At 39.9% G+C, this 15,835-nt stretch overlaps 1 protein-coding gene across 2 annotated transcripts in view; it reads left to right on the forward strand.

Moving 5' to 3' along the window:
- Positions 1-15,835, forward strand: part of LOC140328275 (glypican-5-like) — a 137,275-nt gene that overhangs the window by 22,878 nt on the left and 98,562 nt on the right. For both annotated transcript variants that reach the window (XM_072407738.1, XM_072407739.1), the window contains exon 3: positions 13,264-13,958. In XM_072407738.1, the coding sequence (XP_072263839.1) occupies positions 13,264-13,958 (695 nt within the window). The remainder of the gene's footprint in view (positions 1-13,263; positions 13,959-15,835) is intronic.

The raw sequence follows: 15,835 nt of genomic DNA on the forward strand, positions 1-15,835 counted from the left end.
TTTTTTTTTACAAGAACATGTATAAAAAACCAACAAACATTCACATTTTTACACCTTATGGCAGTAGTGGGTCTAGAAAGTATAAATTAATCAAATGTCCAGATGCTAAACCCTTCTTGCCTGTTAAAAATCTCCTGTTTTCTACAGTTAACCAAAATCTCCATCAAGGTGATCAAAAAGTCCCTAGCAATATACATCATTCTTTCAAATATGAATCCAGACACTAGAATCAGGTTTTTTCCCTGTATGATGAAATAGGAAGGCTTGTATGAGGTGGAAGAAGATATCTCACTGGAGACAAGGATAATCTTCTAATTAATGTTTCTTTAGTGGTGTCATCATCAGTGTGTGTTTTGGCAGCACTGAAAAGCATGCTCATAATGAATGGTCAGTCACCTTTCTTTGGCCACGTTCGCCTTTTAACCAGCGCTGTGGTTCTCCAGTGTCTGTATGAGCAGATGTTGTCTCTCAGAGGGTGATAGAAAGTTTGGTTATAGGAACTTGTAACTAGGTTCTGATTTCATCCAGCAGAGAGCATTTTATGGCAGAACTGCCAAGAATTTCCCTGTGTAAGTGAGAAACTGCTGACAGCCCTCAGAAGAGCTCATTGTTGTAGGGATGAGGTTTCGAAATCCATAATTATTGCAAGATGTTTGCGGGAACATGGCCAAGGTAGAGAATACAGAGCAAGGAAACATTCTTAAATATACCTGAAATAAAAAAGAATTAATGTGTAAACAGCATGTATATATGAATGTTTTAGCTTAAAATTATTATTCCTGTCCAGCAGATGAAAAGGAACTAATAAAGTGGTGCAGTGCTGCAATTTTTATGCCAAGAAAATAATTCAGCAAACCTGCAGAACAGCAGGTGATTGCTGAGTCAGCAGAAATTAGGCTAAATCAACTCTGATGTTAATGGATAAATAAAAAGTAAGAGTTATCTAATTACTTTTTATATTAGGAATACTGGTATGATATTATATGATATGGAAATAACAACAACACTGAACTTCAACAAGTTACACAAAGATAATACTTATCATGCTAATACATGACCATTGGAGTGGAATGAATTAGTCTAGTGGGTAGGTTTTGAAGTAAAACTGTGCCCAGACTATAAACATTTAAGTATTTACACATCTTAACAAGTAGTAAATTTGCTTTCAAAGAAGCCATCACTGACCTCTGTAGCTGCAAACACTTTGGATCAATTCATCCTTACAGGTTCAAATTGTTCTGACAGCAGCTCAGTTCATCCTACTCTTCACTCTGAGAACACCTGCCCTTTGTTAACATTACAAATGAGAATGCTGGGATGCTATGAAATGTAAGTATTTAGATAACTTAAGTCCTTGGCTAGCTAAACTGGGTAAGACCAAACAAGAACTTTTGTTTAGTTTGTTTTCTTCATACCTCTCGGATGACCTTATTGTACTTAGATGTATGTTTCATGGTTAGTGTTTTGCCAAGGGTCCATTTTCAAATTGTATCTCAATGAGAGAGATACAGAAACCTTTTGTAGCCAGTGGTTATTAGCAGGAGTAGCTAGAGCTGAATGTCAAATCCAGGGCATAGACCAGATGTGGAAAAAGAATAGAAACCAAAGCAGTTAACATAGGTGGAGTTCAGGAAATGTCAGCATAAGTAAAGTCATCAACTATGGTCAATCTAGAACACATTATGAAGCTCACCACAAGCTAATTCACTCTACTGGAGGAAAACAAAGTATTACCTTGTATTCATATAGTGCTGACAAAGTCCATAATCATGCCACTATCTGTGCCTCAAAGAGGCTCAAAACTAACCCTACCATCATCAAATGTCACTTACAAAATCTAAGACCAATTTAGGGGAAGACAATTCACGGAAGTGTATGTTTTTTGGAAAGTGGGGGGAAAACTTATACATATAGTGTCCTGGCAGAGATTCAAATCTGGGACCCTAGTGCTGCAAATTCAAGAGTGTTAGCCACTGAGCCAACTATGCTGGCACTAAAGATACCCTTAAAATAGGCAGCTGGACCTGTCAGAATGAGCACCTTTCACAGGTGTACTTAGCCACACTTCAATTGTATGAAGAAGAACCTGAAGATTGGGAAGCACAAAGAGGCAGAGAGCAGTGGAATTTCCAATACTGGTCATGTGGTCTTCTTTTCATGTTTTTTATATACACCTTCTCTGGTAAAAGACCTGATGTATACAAAGCTCATTAGCTCAAACCTAAATTTTCACAAACAAAAGAACGCATGAATCCCCTTCATTACCACGCACACAGCATAGCTGTGTGTTAGGTTTTCATCATAGAAAATTTGAATTAAATTTAGGAGGAAATGTCCTTGGCCAGAACATTCTCCTCCTGTATCACTGTCTGTCATTTGCAACCGCTATTTAATGTACAGCGCTGTGTAATATGTTGGCTCTATATAAATCCTGTTTAATAAAAAATACCTAGAATGATCCAGAGGCCAAATGAACCCTGGTTTACGTCTTCCAATGGGAGCAATTGTCTCTCCTTGCTCCTGAATAGTTAGGCATCAGGACTTACATAACACATTTAGATATACAAAAACCCCAAGAGCTCTAACTTAGCAGCAACTTTTTTTAACTTCATCTTCGGCTGAACTTTATCTTTAGAAAAATGTGCTTAGCACTGAAAATACTCAGGTATGATGTATTTATCCAAAATATATATGCTGGAATATGTGCAAAAAATACAACCATGCAAAGCAGTTAACCAAATCCATTTGTAGACTGCTTATGCAGTAAGTGAGATTATTTAACTTGGAAATTGCTGTACTTGTCAGTGTGAAAGCATTTAATCGTATGTATCAAAGGAAAACATTCCACTGCATCCTAAGGATTTGCCTCCCTGTGATAAGCATGGTGTTTAGCTTTCCTCTGCTCATATGTGATATTATTACTGGATTTGGGGACTTTGTTCTCACGCTGCTTGGTCTCTCCGGAATGTCATTATTGTGCTGACTTTAGTGTAGTATTTGTAAACCAGACCCAAGGGAGATATATAATATTCACTTGATCACCACCTGTTTTAGGATACAGCCAGAAATAATCAAATTATTTGCAAATATCCATAATGAGGTGATGCACAGTTTACGATACAATCTTACATCAATCCTGAAATCCTATAGTGAAATAATTAGACTGGGGTATTGCCGGTCCCTTCTGACTCGCTGGTATAGCAATATCTTGCTCATGTTATCTGGCCTTCTGTTCCAGCTGTGCCGGATATAAGTATTTTGAGATGATTGACGAAGAGGTATCATACTAGAGGAATTCAGTATGAAAAAAAAGAAGAACCACAGGCCATAGAAGTGGGAACTAATATTACAATCAAGAAACATATGACCTGTATGGCTTTTTATCCTAAAGATGTCCTAAATATCAAATGCAAAAACATTATTTTAAATGTGTTTCTCAATAGACACAAAAAAAATCAATCCACTATGTGTACCAAATGCATATGCAAACCCAGTTATTATCTTCTGGTGGTTATTGTATTACTGCACAGTGTAAATAGAAGAGCTGTGGGAGGTTCTAAGGCTTTCTGCAAAAACTTACAGGAGGAGGGCGGATGCAAGACCCCACATCCTGCACACATAGAGAGAGCAGTAACTGGTCTTAACATAGGCAGCTCCAGAGGTAGAGTTTCACATAACATTGATTCAGCACAAGATTTAGAAGAATTGCATCAAGAAGATACATGCCTTTTATACCTAAATAATATTTGCCTTGTGATTTGAGCAAAATATAATGAATAATCAGTTGTGCTTGGGGTGAAAAAGATTGGGTGAAAAAAAAACAACTTTAATTTTTCTAGTATTTTCTTGTGGTTAAGATTCGGGGCTTTTCAGAAGCTGGGAATGCAGGAAATGTGTATGCATAATAAATCTATTTCAGCTATCAGCACGCAATATATACAGAGAATCAGTAACTCTTACAAATTGCATGTTTTTATTGGTGGAACAAGTCTTATTAATGCTTAAAGTGAACCAGATATAATGTTTCACTGCAGCTCAAAATGCTCCCCCTCAACCTTCTCTTCATGTGCTCATAAAAAAGGCAAACAAACTGCAGGTCATTTTACAGATTTCTTTCCTCTCAGCCCTGCTCACAGTCAACCAATGTCTTCCACAACAATGGAGCTGGTTGGGTATACGCCCTTCGGCTTCAATAACTATTCTTGGAAAGCCCATAGTTCTGTACGTCAGAACAGATTTCTAGGCAACCCATTATAATCATTGGAGCTTTGGGGCATATACCAGCCCGCTAACTTTATTGTTGTGAAAGGTGCTGCTTAGCTCCAAGCAGGGCCATTAGGAAGAAATGGCACACAGCCGATCCAAGTAATATCCACATGATGAAAAGGGGTAAGCTTTTACTTTACCAGCCTAATTAAGCAGGGTGATGGAGCAGCAATATTTATTTATGACACTACTTCAACAGAAAAACTATTGTGGGAGTATTGGTGCATTTTACAGCCAAGTTAGTTGATTACCAAAAGCATTAATTACTAAAATAAACCATTTATGAAAAGAACATGCAGGCTGTCATTACTTCACTTTTCCTTCTTGAGATGCAAATGCTGTGCAGAACATAACTGCAGCTGCAAATTCTCTGCTGCTTCCTCACTTCTTGCATATAGAATGTCTACTAGATCAGTGGTCGCCAACCTTTTCGGACCTACGGACCACTAAACCTACGGGCTCCGGACTGCACATGTGCGGGAATCCGTGTGTCACTCAAAGGGGGAGAAACTTCACCCATAATGACATCATAAAACCTGCAATAGGAGAGTGGGGGGGGGGCTTGTGTCCAGAGACACATCCCGCGCCTTGCCCTAATCCTGGGATCCCTACGGGGGACATGGTCCGCGGCTCTGGCCGGTGCGCCCCTCCAGCAGGGTCCTTCCCCTGACCCCACTGGGGGGGCACACTGACCAAAGGCGCGGACCACCAAAATTTTCCATTGACCACTGGCTGGCGACCACTGTACTAGATTGTCTCTCATTAGGAATGAATGAGCAAAAAAAGAATGGGACCGACCAGCAAGATTGCAATGGCAGTTATGCATCTAGCTGCTCAGGGATATTCTTACAAGAGCTTAGACAAGAAAGTATAAAACTTGGTGGTGGGAGGATTATTCAGAGCATAACTGTAGAAAATGTATTTATCCTGTTTTCCCAAAACAGGTCACTGTATATACTTGAATATAAGTCAATCCAAATATAAACCAAGACACTTTACCTGAGAATAAGGAAACAGCTTTGACTTGAGTACAAACCTAGGGCACAAAATGCAGCCCTCACTGCTAACAATCAAAACAGTAATCAATAGAAATGCAAATAAAACATGAATAAATATGATTAAACTATTTACTTAAAAAGAGGAGAAAACAAAAAAACACAGGCTCAGTCTGTATATCTTTTTTTCCCTTTTTACACGTTAAGTATTTTTAGTTTAACCTTTTGTGCACGGCCACCAGTGTGATGGCCACTAGTAGTAGGTGCTGTGTCCTCATGTGAAGTGTGCAACGCCAAAGGACAAGAGTTTGTTACACACATTTCCTGAAGACACAGCTCCATCTACTGGTGTAAAGTTTCTTTTTTTCTAATTCTAAAAAATGTTTCGATTATATTATGTTTCGAAATATTCGATTGGGACAAGAAGAATATACTGTTTAAAACTAGTCCTATATTTATAAATATCCATTATCCAGAAATAAACTGGATGAATACAACAGATTTGTTGTATTTTCATAATCAACACATAATCAACGGATTTGGGGAAACATGAAAAAAAATTTCTAGAGATTATCAGCTCACAGGGACTATCAGCAGCCCACAAACATGCAGATTGCTAATTTTCACAAGGTTGGACACAAATTGGGCAAGCATTAGCAGGTGAAGCCAATGCCATTATACCTTTACCTGTTCCATTGACAATTTAGGTTGCAGTGCATTCACTTCCACAGCTGTAGGATGTCACTAACACAAAAATTTGCTATCTTCTTACTGGCAGCTATGAGCATCACCTCAACTTTATACTTCCTATTGTTTTAAATTTACTTTTTACAAACCCACTGGGATTGTAAAGGATATTTTAATCCAGTACTATAATATAGTGACTGTGCCTGTCTAATGGAATGAAGAACACAAGGTTTAAAGTCATAAAAGCAGACAGAATATGTCAAGATATATCCTGATGTGCAGAGAGGTTGTATCTGTTTCAGGGATAGGAGCCAAAATATGATACAGGAATAGTAAATTCAAGCAGCTGCAGCCTCTGTTTGGCAATACGAGTAAAGAATCTTCTGCCGGAACCCTGTAAGTGCTCATGGGGGAAATGGCTTTGCCAGGCCTCCTTAACTACAATACGTCTTATTGGCGTTTATTTAATCTAGATGTGTAAATTGTATTTACGGCTTAATAAAACATCTAATTTAGGACTTTGATGCATTTTGTTTTGAAAAAAATTAGTTTGAAGATGGTATAAAAGAATAATAAGACTGTTTGCTCTGATATGTTAATAAATATTGCTATATGATGAGGAGCATGCCAATACATTATGTTTCTGTTTTTTTGTTGCTTTCATGTAGTCATTTTATAGTACCAATTTAGATTTTGGGCTGATGTATTCAAATAGTAATCACATGAAAATAACTGTACTGCACCGAAAATAGGGTGTGCTTCTACCTTCCTTTTTAATATAACATGTTTTTTACCCACATAATGTCAGCCCTGCCTACTTAATTTCTCATGGATTTTAAAGAACACAGCCACCCCCTCCCGTTCCGATGATATTGATACCAGCGTGATCTAAATGTTCTGCTTCTGTAATAATTACCCATTTATATAGGCAGTGAATTTATGCAGGTGTGGTTCATTATTTTTATGATAGGGCCACTTTGACTCAATCATGGGTTGGAGAAACAACGTTTGTTAACATAACACCTTTAAAGTATGAAGAAGTATTTTATTAGACCAATGCTACAGTCATCACACCATTGCCAATGTACAGAATAAGGTTTCTTTCTTATGTGTATATAGAACGTTGAATAACATAGTGGCCAGTTATCATTGGTAAATTGTCTTTCAGTAAAGCATCAAAGAAAATGAATTTGTGAGAGGGCACCTGTGTCTTGTAATGTTTGGAAACATAATGTCGTGATAATAACAAATGTGTCATAATGAACAAGGCTTTACGGATCACTAAGAATCAAATTATGAGCTGCTCAGTGAAATCAGAGTGAAATCATCAAGTGATAATTAAACCCCTTCAAATCTAGGCAATGGGTCAGTAGCCAAGATTTCTAAGGCCACACAACTATTCCTAATCCAACACTCAGAAACAGATCCATAATCTCAGTATGCTCTGTACACTACTGGATTTATGTACACTCTCCAAGTCTGGAGAACATACACAAAAGTAATACAAAGTTATTTGTTTTTTGTTATCAAATATTTTGAATCATGGGCCTAATCTATTCCAGGTTTGCTGGATCACCCAGCTTCACTGATAAAAGTGTATCTTCCCCAGCCTTGGAGAACATTAATACATCAGGCCAAATGTGTCTATTGGAACTACAAAACAGACATCCTTTTACATGTGGGCACATAATATTCTCAATATCTGGAATCAATGTAAATGCTAAGGCTGCAGTAGACATTTGGAGAAAAACAAAGTTTGGAAGAAAGGACTAGTTCAAAATGTTACTAAAAAAGAGCAGCTTTTAGGTATATGGCACAAAACATATGAAAAAGGACAACATGAGAAAAGGAAAGGGGTTATGAAGAAAGAATAAAGGAACTCGGCATAAAAAACACATGGTGACAATCCATCAGGAGAAAAAGGTGCATGTTGATTGAAGGAAGGGATTAATGTTGGTGCAAGGACAGCATGATAGAAGCGATAACGAAATCTCAAATGGCAACAACTCCAGCAGTAAAGTTAAAAATGACAGATGATGGGGGCGTGGCCGGCCGATGGCGGAGTAGGCAGCAGAATCACACTGCTCCGCGCTCCACGAGAGTGAGAAGCCGCTTCAGCAGCACACCAGTGCCTGTACTGCACACCCGATGGGCCCTAAGACGAAGGGGGGGCAGAGGAGTCGACCCGGTGGGGAAACCCCCGGATCCAGCAGCATCCCGGGCTTGTTCTCTGCAAGCCTCAGGGCCGCGAGCACACAGGCCGCAAAGCCGCGGCCTCAATTAGCAGACGGACCCGGATCGCGGACGGATGCGGTCCGGATCAGCAACACATCCCCTGGACATTCACCTGAACAGGTCAGAGAGCAAGACCTGGACATGGGGACACGCTCACCAGGTAGGATGACTGGATCCCCAGACCACATTTCACTGCCTCCCAGCCTAGTATCCCCTATGGGGGAAACTTCTAAGGCCTTATTTTCCCCAGGACCAGAGGAGGATGAATGGGATTGGTAAGCCCACTTAGGGAAGAGAGGGAAGAAGGGAAGAGATACGCAACGTCCACGAGATGTAATATGTCGGGTTCATTTTTATAGAACCAAAGAGGATATTATATGAAAAGCCAGGGCTGCCAACAATATTGAATATGCTGGGGCTCAAATACAACTGATGCCGGATCTATCCAAACATACCCTTGACCTCCGAAGAGCCCTCAGACCCTTGCTGGATGTGCTCCGTGATCGAAATATCCCATACCGCTGGGGGTACCCATTCCACCTTATTGCTAGATTGGGTGGCAGGAATTATTTCCTCAGAGGCCCAGAAGATCTACCACAGTTTTTACGGAACCTTCAGCTCCCTGAAGTACAAATACCAGCGTGGCCCGAAGTACCACTGTCTTTGCCTTTTGGGTTTTTTAATCGTCCAGATCAACGCCCAACAGCGCCATCTACCTCTTCTTCGCCTGGCAGGCAGCAAGGTCCTGGATCAGGAACTGATTCTTCTAACCTCATGTCAACTTCACATGTCTGATGACCTCTATGCTTCAACTACTGTTTGGATGCAAGCCCTGCAGCAAGTTTGAGAGGGTCTCAGCTATACAGTGATGAACTCTCCTTCCAAGTGCCTCGCCTACCCGAATGGTGGACCCCCCAAGTGGACATGTCTTTTTCTTTTTTTTTTCCCGCCTTGTACTTGAGTTGGCCTCTATTATTTTCCTTTTGATTGTTTTTATTGTCTCTTTTATAAATTGTTATCCTCACGAAGGCCTACAGGCGGGTTCACCTATTGGTAATGTATGGAGTTTTCTTATAATCCTTATCTGAGACGGGTTACCAGTTTTTTTTTTGCTGCTATTTTGACTTTTGGTCTAGAAATGTGGGCTTGATTTATTTGATTTTATTTGACATCTAAGATGTCACTACACTTTAAGATTTGATAGAATTGTTCTAGTTAGGCGTGGAGCCCTACGGGTTTAGTATAACTTTGGCTTCTCTTCCGAGTGGAAGCGGATCTGAAAGTTCTTGGTTGTTCTCCTATTGACCAGCCACATTCCCCCACATAGGAGAACCGCCGGGTTAGGCGGCATTTACGGTGCCACCGTCTAATTTAGATTGTCCCCTAGTCACCTGGGAGTAGGCCCACCCCAGCTGACTGTTACCTTCCCCCCCCCCTTAGTTATATTTATTTCTATTTCCCATTCCGACTGGCCTACCTGAATAGTTTTACACGCCCAAGAGTATTAACTAGTGAGTGGTACACTGTCTATACTGTTATCTGCTAGATTCTCCAGTTATAAACCTGTGAAGTACTTCTAGTTGCCAACATGTCCACTACCCACTCTTCTACCTCGCAAAGCTTGACAATCCGTACCCTTAATGCCAAGGGCCTTAATGGCCCCAATAAACGCTCTCAACTTTTATATAACCAGCATAAAGCCCTAAGCCAGGCAAAGATCATTCACTGTGTTCAAATTATAGACCAATTTCTTTAATTAATGTGGACGCCAAACTTTTCTCTAAATTAATTGCTAACCGATTGTCTTTATATCTACCGGATCTGATCCATATGGATCAAGTGGGCTTTATCCATGGTCGGGAGGCCAGAGACAATACACTCAAAACTTTATTAATTACCCATGCCGCCAAACTATTTAAAATCCCGACATGTTTATTGTCAGTGGATGCAGAGAAAGCCTTTGACAGAGTGAATTGGGAATTTATGTACCAGGCGTTGCGCCAGATAGGACTAGGCCCCTTGATGATGGGTAGAATAGCCGCGTTATACTCCGCTCCTACAGCCCGGGTGAGGGTTAATGGGGGCCTGTCGGAGCCGTTTCCTATAGTTAACGGCACTAGACAAGGCTGCCCATTGTCTCCCCTTCTATATGCTATAGTAATGGAACATTTGGCGGTGGCTCTAAGAGCAAATGAGAATATACAAGGGATAAAGGTTGGTCAGCACCACTATAAGATATCCTTATTTGCTGATGATCTCCTGATGTACATATCCTCCCCACAAACTTCTATGCCAGCGATCTTGGAGGAGTTTGAAAAATTTGGGATGTTGAGTAACTTTAAAGTAAATTTCGATAAATCTGAGATACTAAATATATCACTCTCTCCTCCCCAGGTCCAATACATTAGGACTCATACACGATTTAGGGTTTGTACCGAAAAACTCAAATACTTAGGGGTCTTTATAACGGCTGATCCAGATAAATTATTTAGCTATAATTACGATCCTGTGCTAGATAAAATAAAAGTGGAGTTGGGGAGATATAATCTTTTGCCCCTATCCTGGTTCGCTAGGATTAATACCCTCAAAATGGACATTTTACCTAAACTACTCTATGTCTTCCAGACTATCCCGATCCATCTATCACAGGCCTTTCTAAGTAAAATACAGCAGTTGTGCAGAAAATTCTTGTGGACCTCGAAACGCCCCAGAATAGCTCTTAGATATCTTACTAGACCTAAAGCATTAGGCGGGGCAGGAGTCCCGGATATCAGATGCTATTACAGAGCGGCCTTGTTAACCAGGGTGGTAGACTGGTTCCATAATAGGGACCGGAAGAGCTGGGTAGGGTTGGAGAATATTCTATCCCCTGTTGACCTCCGTTCCTTGTTGTGGATAGACAGATCTAGGCTTCCTACACTCCGTCTTTTTCCAAAGGTTACTCTTGATCTTTTAAGGGAGTGGGACGTTTTAGTTAGGGGGGGCCATGTGTCCTCTAAAATAGGACCGATGACCCCCCTGTTTGATAACCCCTCATTTGATCCCGCAATGCATGTAGACACATTCTTATCCTGGACAGCTGAGGAACATAGACAGATTTGTAATATACTACAGAATGGGAGGGTTCCACCCCTCTCCTCCTTGGACGCCGGGGTGCAGCGGATGCCGAACGCTTGGTTTTCATATCGCCAATTATCCTCTTTTGTAGCTCAGTTTTTAGCCTCTTATCCAATGCAGAGGAACCTAACAGCATTTGAATTATTACTACGAACTGAAAGTAGGCCGACTCATGTTATCTCTCAAGTGTATGGCATATTAATTGGGTTACCTGCTACCAGGGCTCCCACCTTTATGAACTATTGGGAGAAAGAGTTGGGAGTAACTATTTCACCTCTGGAGTGGGAAAAGGCGTTTGTGTTAACGCATAAAATGGCTCTCCCATGTAAGGCCCAAGAAACCAATTATAAAATTATGTCCAGGTGGTATGTATGTCCCACAGACGTCCATCGGATTTCTCCCTCAATTTCTGACAAATGCTGGAGATGTGACTCTCACCGGGGTACTTTGTTACATATTTGGTGGGATTGCCCTGGCATCCGCGGGTTATGGGATCAAATATCAGATATTTATAATAATGTGACAGGCTCTACTTTAAAGCTCACCCCTCAAATGGCCTTGTTGTCCATTCTCCCTGGGTCCTTTAAGGAGTGCAGGAGGGATGTGCTCCGTCACTTTCTCACAGCGGCCAGAACAATTATACCTCGCAAATGGAAACAACCCCAGGCACCTACTATGAGAGAGTGGCTGGTGGAAATGGAAAAGATTCAATATATGGAAAGATTGATAGCTGAGGATGAGGATAAGTTGGAGCAATATAAGTTGACTTGGTTGGCTTGGGACTGGTTTAAGGAATCTCCTCAATTTACTTCAATGTGGTAATAAACCTTGCGGAGTGTTGGAGTGCTGTAAACCTTGCTGGGAGTAGGTCACAATGCACTTAGGAACTGTTTCTATGGAAGGCCAGTCGGATCCCCCCCCCCCACCCATTGCCCTACCCCAAACCTGTCCTTGGGCTAAATGTCTTGCCATAATTTTTAGTGGGCATCAATGTTGACATTCCTGGGCGTCACTGGGAGTTTCTACAAGGTACTAGAAAAATTGATGTCCTGACATCCTATAGGATTCTAATTCAGGCAATATAAGAAGCTAAGGTATGGGAGTTCCCCCTCCATGTTATTTTATACTGTTTCCCTTTTTTGTTTTGCTTAATTTTGTGGAGGATCCCATTTTACTTTTATGTTTGTCATACTTGTGATATTGCTATATGGTTTGTATTAGTATCTCACAATCACGAGCCGTTTGGCTCTAGATCTTTGTATATGTTATTTTCTATACAAGCTAAAAAATACCACAGTCAACTACTTGTGCAAAAATACTGAAAGTATGTATAAGCCATGATGTATACCAACCATAGGTTATTTACTGTATTCCTTTGGATTGTTCCCGGTTAATATTCAATGTATGCGCACTGTGTAAGTTTTCGGTATTGTTGACTATGTTGTATACGTTTGAAAAACCAATAAAAACGATTGACACAAAAATGACAGATGATATGCACAAATCAAAAAGACACAAACCAAGCAAGAATGTGCAAGACTGGAATTAGGTTGAGGCATGACTTTAATCTAACACAGCTAGTTTCCAGGATGCAAAGTCAAACCAGTAAAATACTCAAGCAATTCCCTGAATTAAAAAAAGAGTCAATACCCCATGGATTGCAGGAAGATTAAACAGAGGCTAGGAACGGCAAGACAGATAGCAATCACTAATCAGAGAAATTCAGTTCCCATAGTATATTGATTTGGAAAAGGCATAGAAACGCCAAACATGAAACCCACAGAGAAACATACCATATTAAAATTTAAGGTCTTAATGTGTCAATCACCATTTGAATTTAATGGAAAATATTAGAGACATCCAGATCTGTATTTATCCCAGATTACTAATAAACAAATGAATTGTGGTTTTATACTTATTTTATTAGTTTCGGTTAATAATTACTGTTTTCCATTTTTTTCAGAGACATTTACTTATTTGATTGACTTGGCTATGAACAACACACTCTCCTTGTTTCAAAACAAATACCGCTCCATGGCTCAGGATGTACAAGAAATAGTGAGGGAACTGTTCACTGACCTGTCCCTGAATATTATGGGAGCGGACATGCCACTGGAAGATGCACTCTCACGCTTTTTAGATGCACTTTTCCCTCTGGTTTACAACCACCATATAAACCCAAGGATAGCATCACTTTCAGAGGAGTACTTGGACTGCCTGCGCTTGACACGACAAGATATTAACCCATTTGGGAACTATTCTCATGAGATGACTGCACAGTTATCTAAAGCACTGTGGACCAGCAGAATGATGAAGCAAGCATTAAACATGGCAGAACAAGTCATTAACAGTACTGAACATGCAGGACTGACACGGGAGTGCACCCATGCTCTGGTGAAAATGCAATATTGTCCTCACTGCCAAGGGCTAACTCTTATCCGACCATGTGTTGGCTATTGTCTCAATGTAATGAGAGGATGTTTGGCTAGCCTGGCGAGTCTGGATGGCCCCTGGAGAGGATTCATCAACTTGGTGGAGCACCTTGCCGATCAGATGTCAGGATCACATGATCTGGAGCAATCTCTTTTAGGGATCAGAGATCACATTGATCAATCAATTCAACTTGCAGAGTCGCAGGGCTCCCATCTATCCAAGATGGTAAGACAATACCTTTTTTTTCCCTTGAATATATAGTACATTTTAGTGCAAAGCAGGTTAAAACACAACAAAACGGGTAATAAGAAAACACAACTTTGTATGTCTGTCATCCATTCTGCTCAAAGCAGGACTTATTCAATCACGTTATTATTTTTTCAGTTCACAAATTCACCAGGATAAATATAAAATGAATGCATATTAAAATACATATATGTGCAATCTACAACCATTATAAAATGTGACCACATCACTGAATGCTGTGGAAGACCTTAGGTGGTTTTACCTATACATATATTAATATTGTATGTGTCCCTTTTGGGTAGTGTTTTCTAAAGTGTTCTGTGTCTTCTGTGGAACTCCGGGGTTCCTTTGGAGGTTGATAGGTGTTCCCTAAACTGTTGTTGATTGATCTCCTATTTGATGATGCCTACATAGTTCTTGGGCCAACACTACTTGGTACAGCCTGTTGCCTGACACTGATAATCCTTTTAGTAGTCTATATGTAGTCTAGCCAACACTGTAAGGGTAATTCTTTTTCCTACTAATTAATCAGTTGGCTTTAGCAGATAGTATAAGGTCCCAATGAACCCCTACTAAAACCCCCCAAAAATGGGTTTTATTAGGGGTTCTGGGGGACCTTATAATACAACAAGGGTTCCTCAGGGGTAAAGAGGATGAGAAAGGTTGCTCTAGATTACCAAAATTACATTTTATTATTATTGCTAATAACTTACATTATGTATATACATATTTATAGTACATAACACTGACATTACGCAGCACTTTACAGAGTCTATAGTCATGTCAGTAGCTGTCACTAAGAGGGGCTCACAATGTAATGTCCCTACCACAGTCATATGTCATTAGCACAGTCTAAAGTCAATTTGGGGGAAGCCAATGAAGCTAACTTCAGGTTTTTGATATGGAGGAAGTAACCAGAGTGCCTAGATTTGTCAAAGAATGTGTTAAATTTGAACCTTTCTGGTTGTCAATGAGTCAAACATTCTCTCCTATATAAAGCTACAGGTGTTGCTGTGTTTTGCTATGTCACTATGGTGTCGAGCTTTGCAGGAACCACAGAGCAAAGTTAGACCTGGACAAACCTGGATTTGTCTGATACCAGCAGCACAGGTAGCACTTTCAGAAGATTTGACCCACACCTGGCAGAATGACAAATTTTAAACATTTTCTTTTACAGACTGTATGCAATTAATTTTCCTAGACTAGCAACAGGGCCACTTCAAGAAAACAGTTTTTGGCAGCAAAGTAGACAAACGAATGTACTTAAAATACTGACTAAGAAATATTACAGTTGTGTTTGGAAAGTGATTTTAACTTGAAATCCCCAAGCCATATATAATCCTTTGCAGCTATAATAATAAAGCATCTATTTTTCATACATTATTTTTAGACTATTTTCAGACTCCTATTATAACATTTTGTAGTGCACAACTTTTATCTCATGCACAATAATGAGGTTGTAACATGCTCAGAGAGGGTAGTGATGAATCCTAAATAAAGTAAAGGTAAAATTAGTCTTAAATGTCCCAGCTTTTTAGGACCTTGCCTAACAACCCAGGACCTTTCAGTACTTCATTTCGTCACATTTCTGGTATGTCACAATAAAGAGCAAAATTATAATTTTCAAACAGCTGTTCTTATAACATCAACTTAAAGATAAAATCACAACAGTTCGTAAAAAAAGGCTCACTGAGACAGATAAAAGATCACTCCCTTCTTACATAGTTACATAGTAGGTTAGGTTGAAAGACAAATGCCCATCAAGTTCAACCACTAGGGAAATAAACATATCCCAGATATAAAACCTCATTGGACATAGTTGGTCCAGAGGAAGGCAAAAAAAAAGCTTTTAAACT

The sequence above is a fragment of the Pyxicephalus adspersus genome, chromosome 4, assembly GCF_032062135.1.
Source record: "Pyxicephalus adspersus chromosome 4, UCB_Pads_2.0, whole genome shotgun sequence".
Lineage (NCBI taxonomy): Eukaryota > Metazoa > Chordata > Amphibia > Anura > Pyxicephalidae > Pyxicephalus > Pyxicephalus adspersus.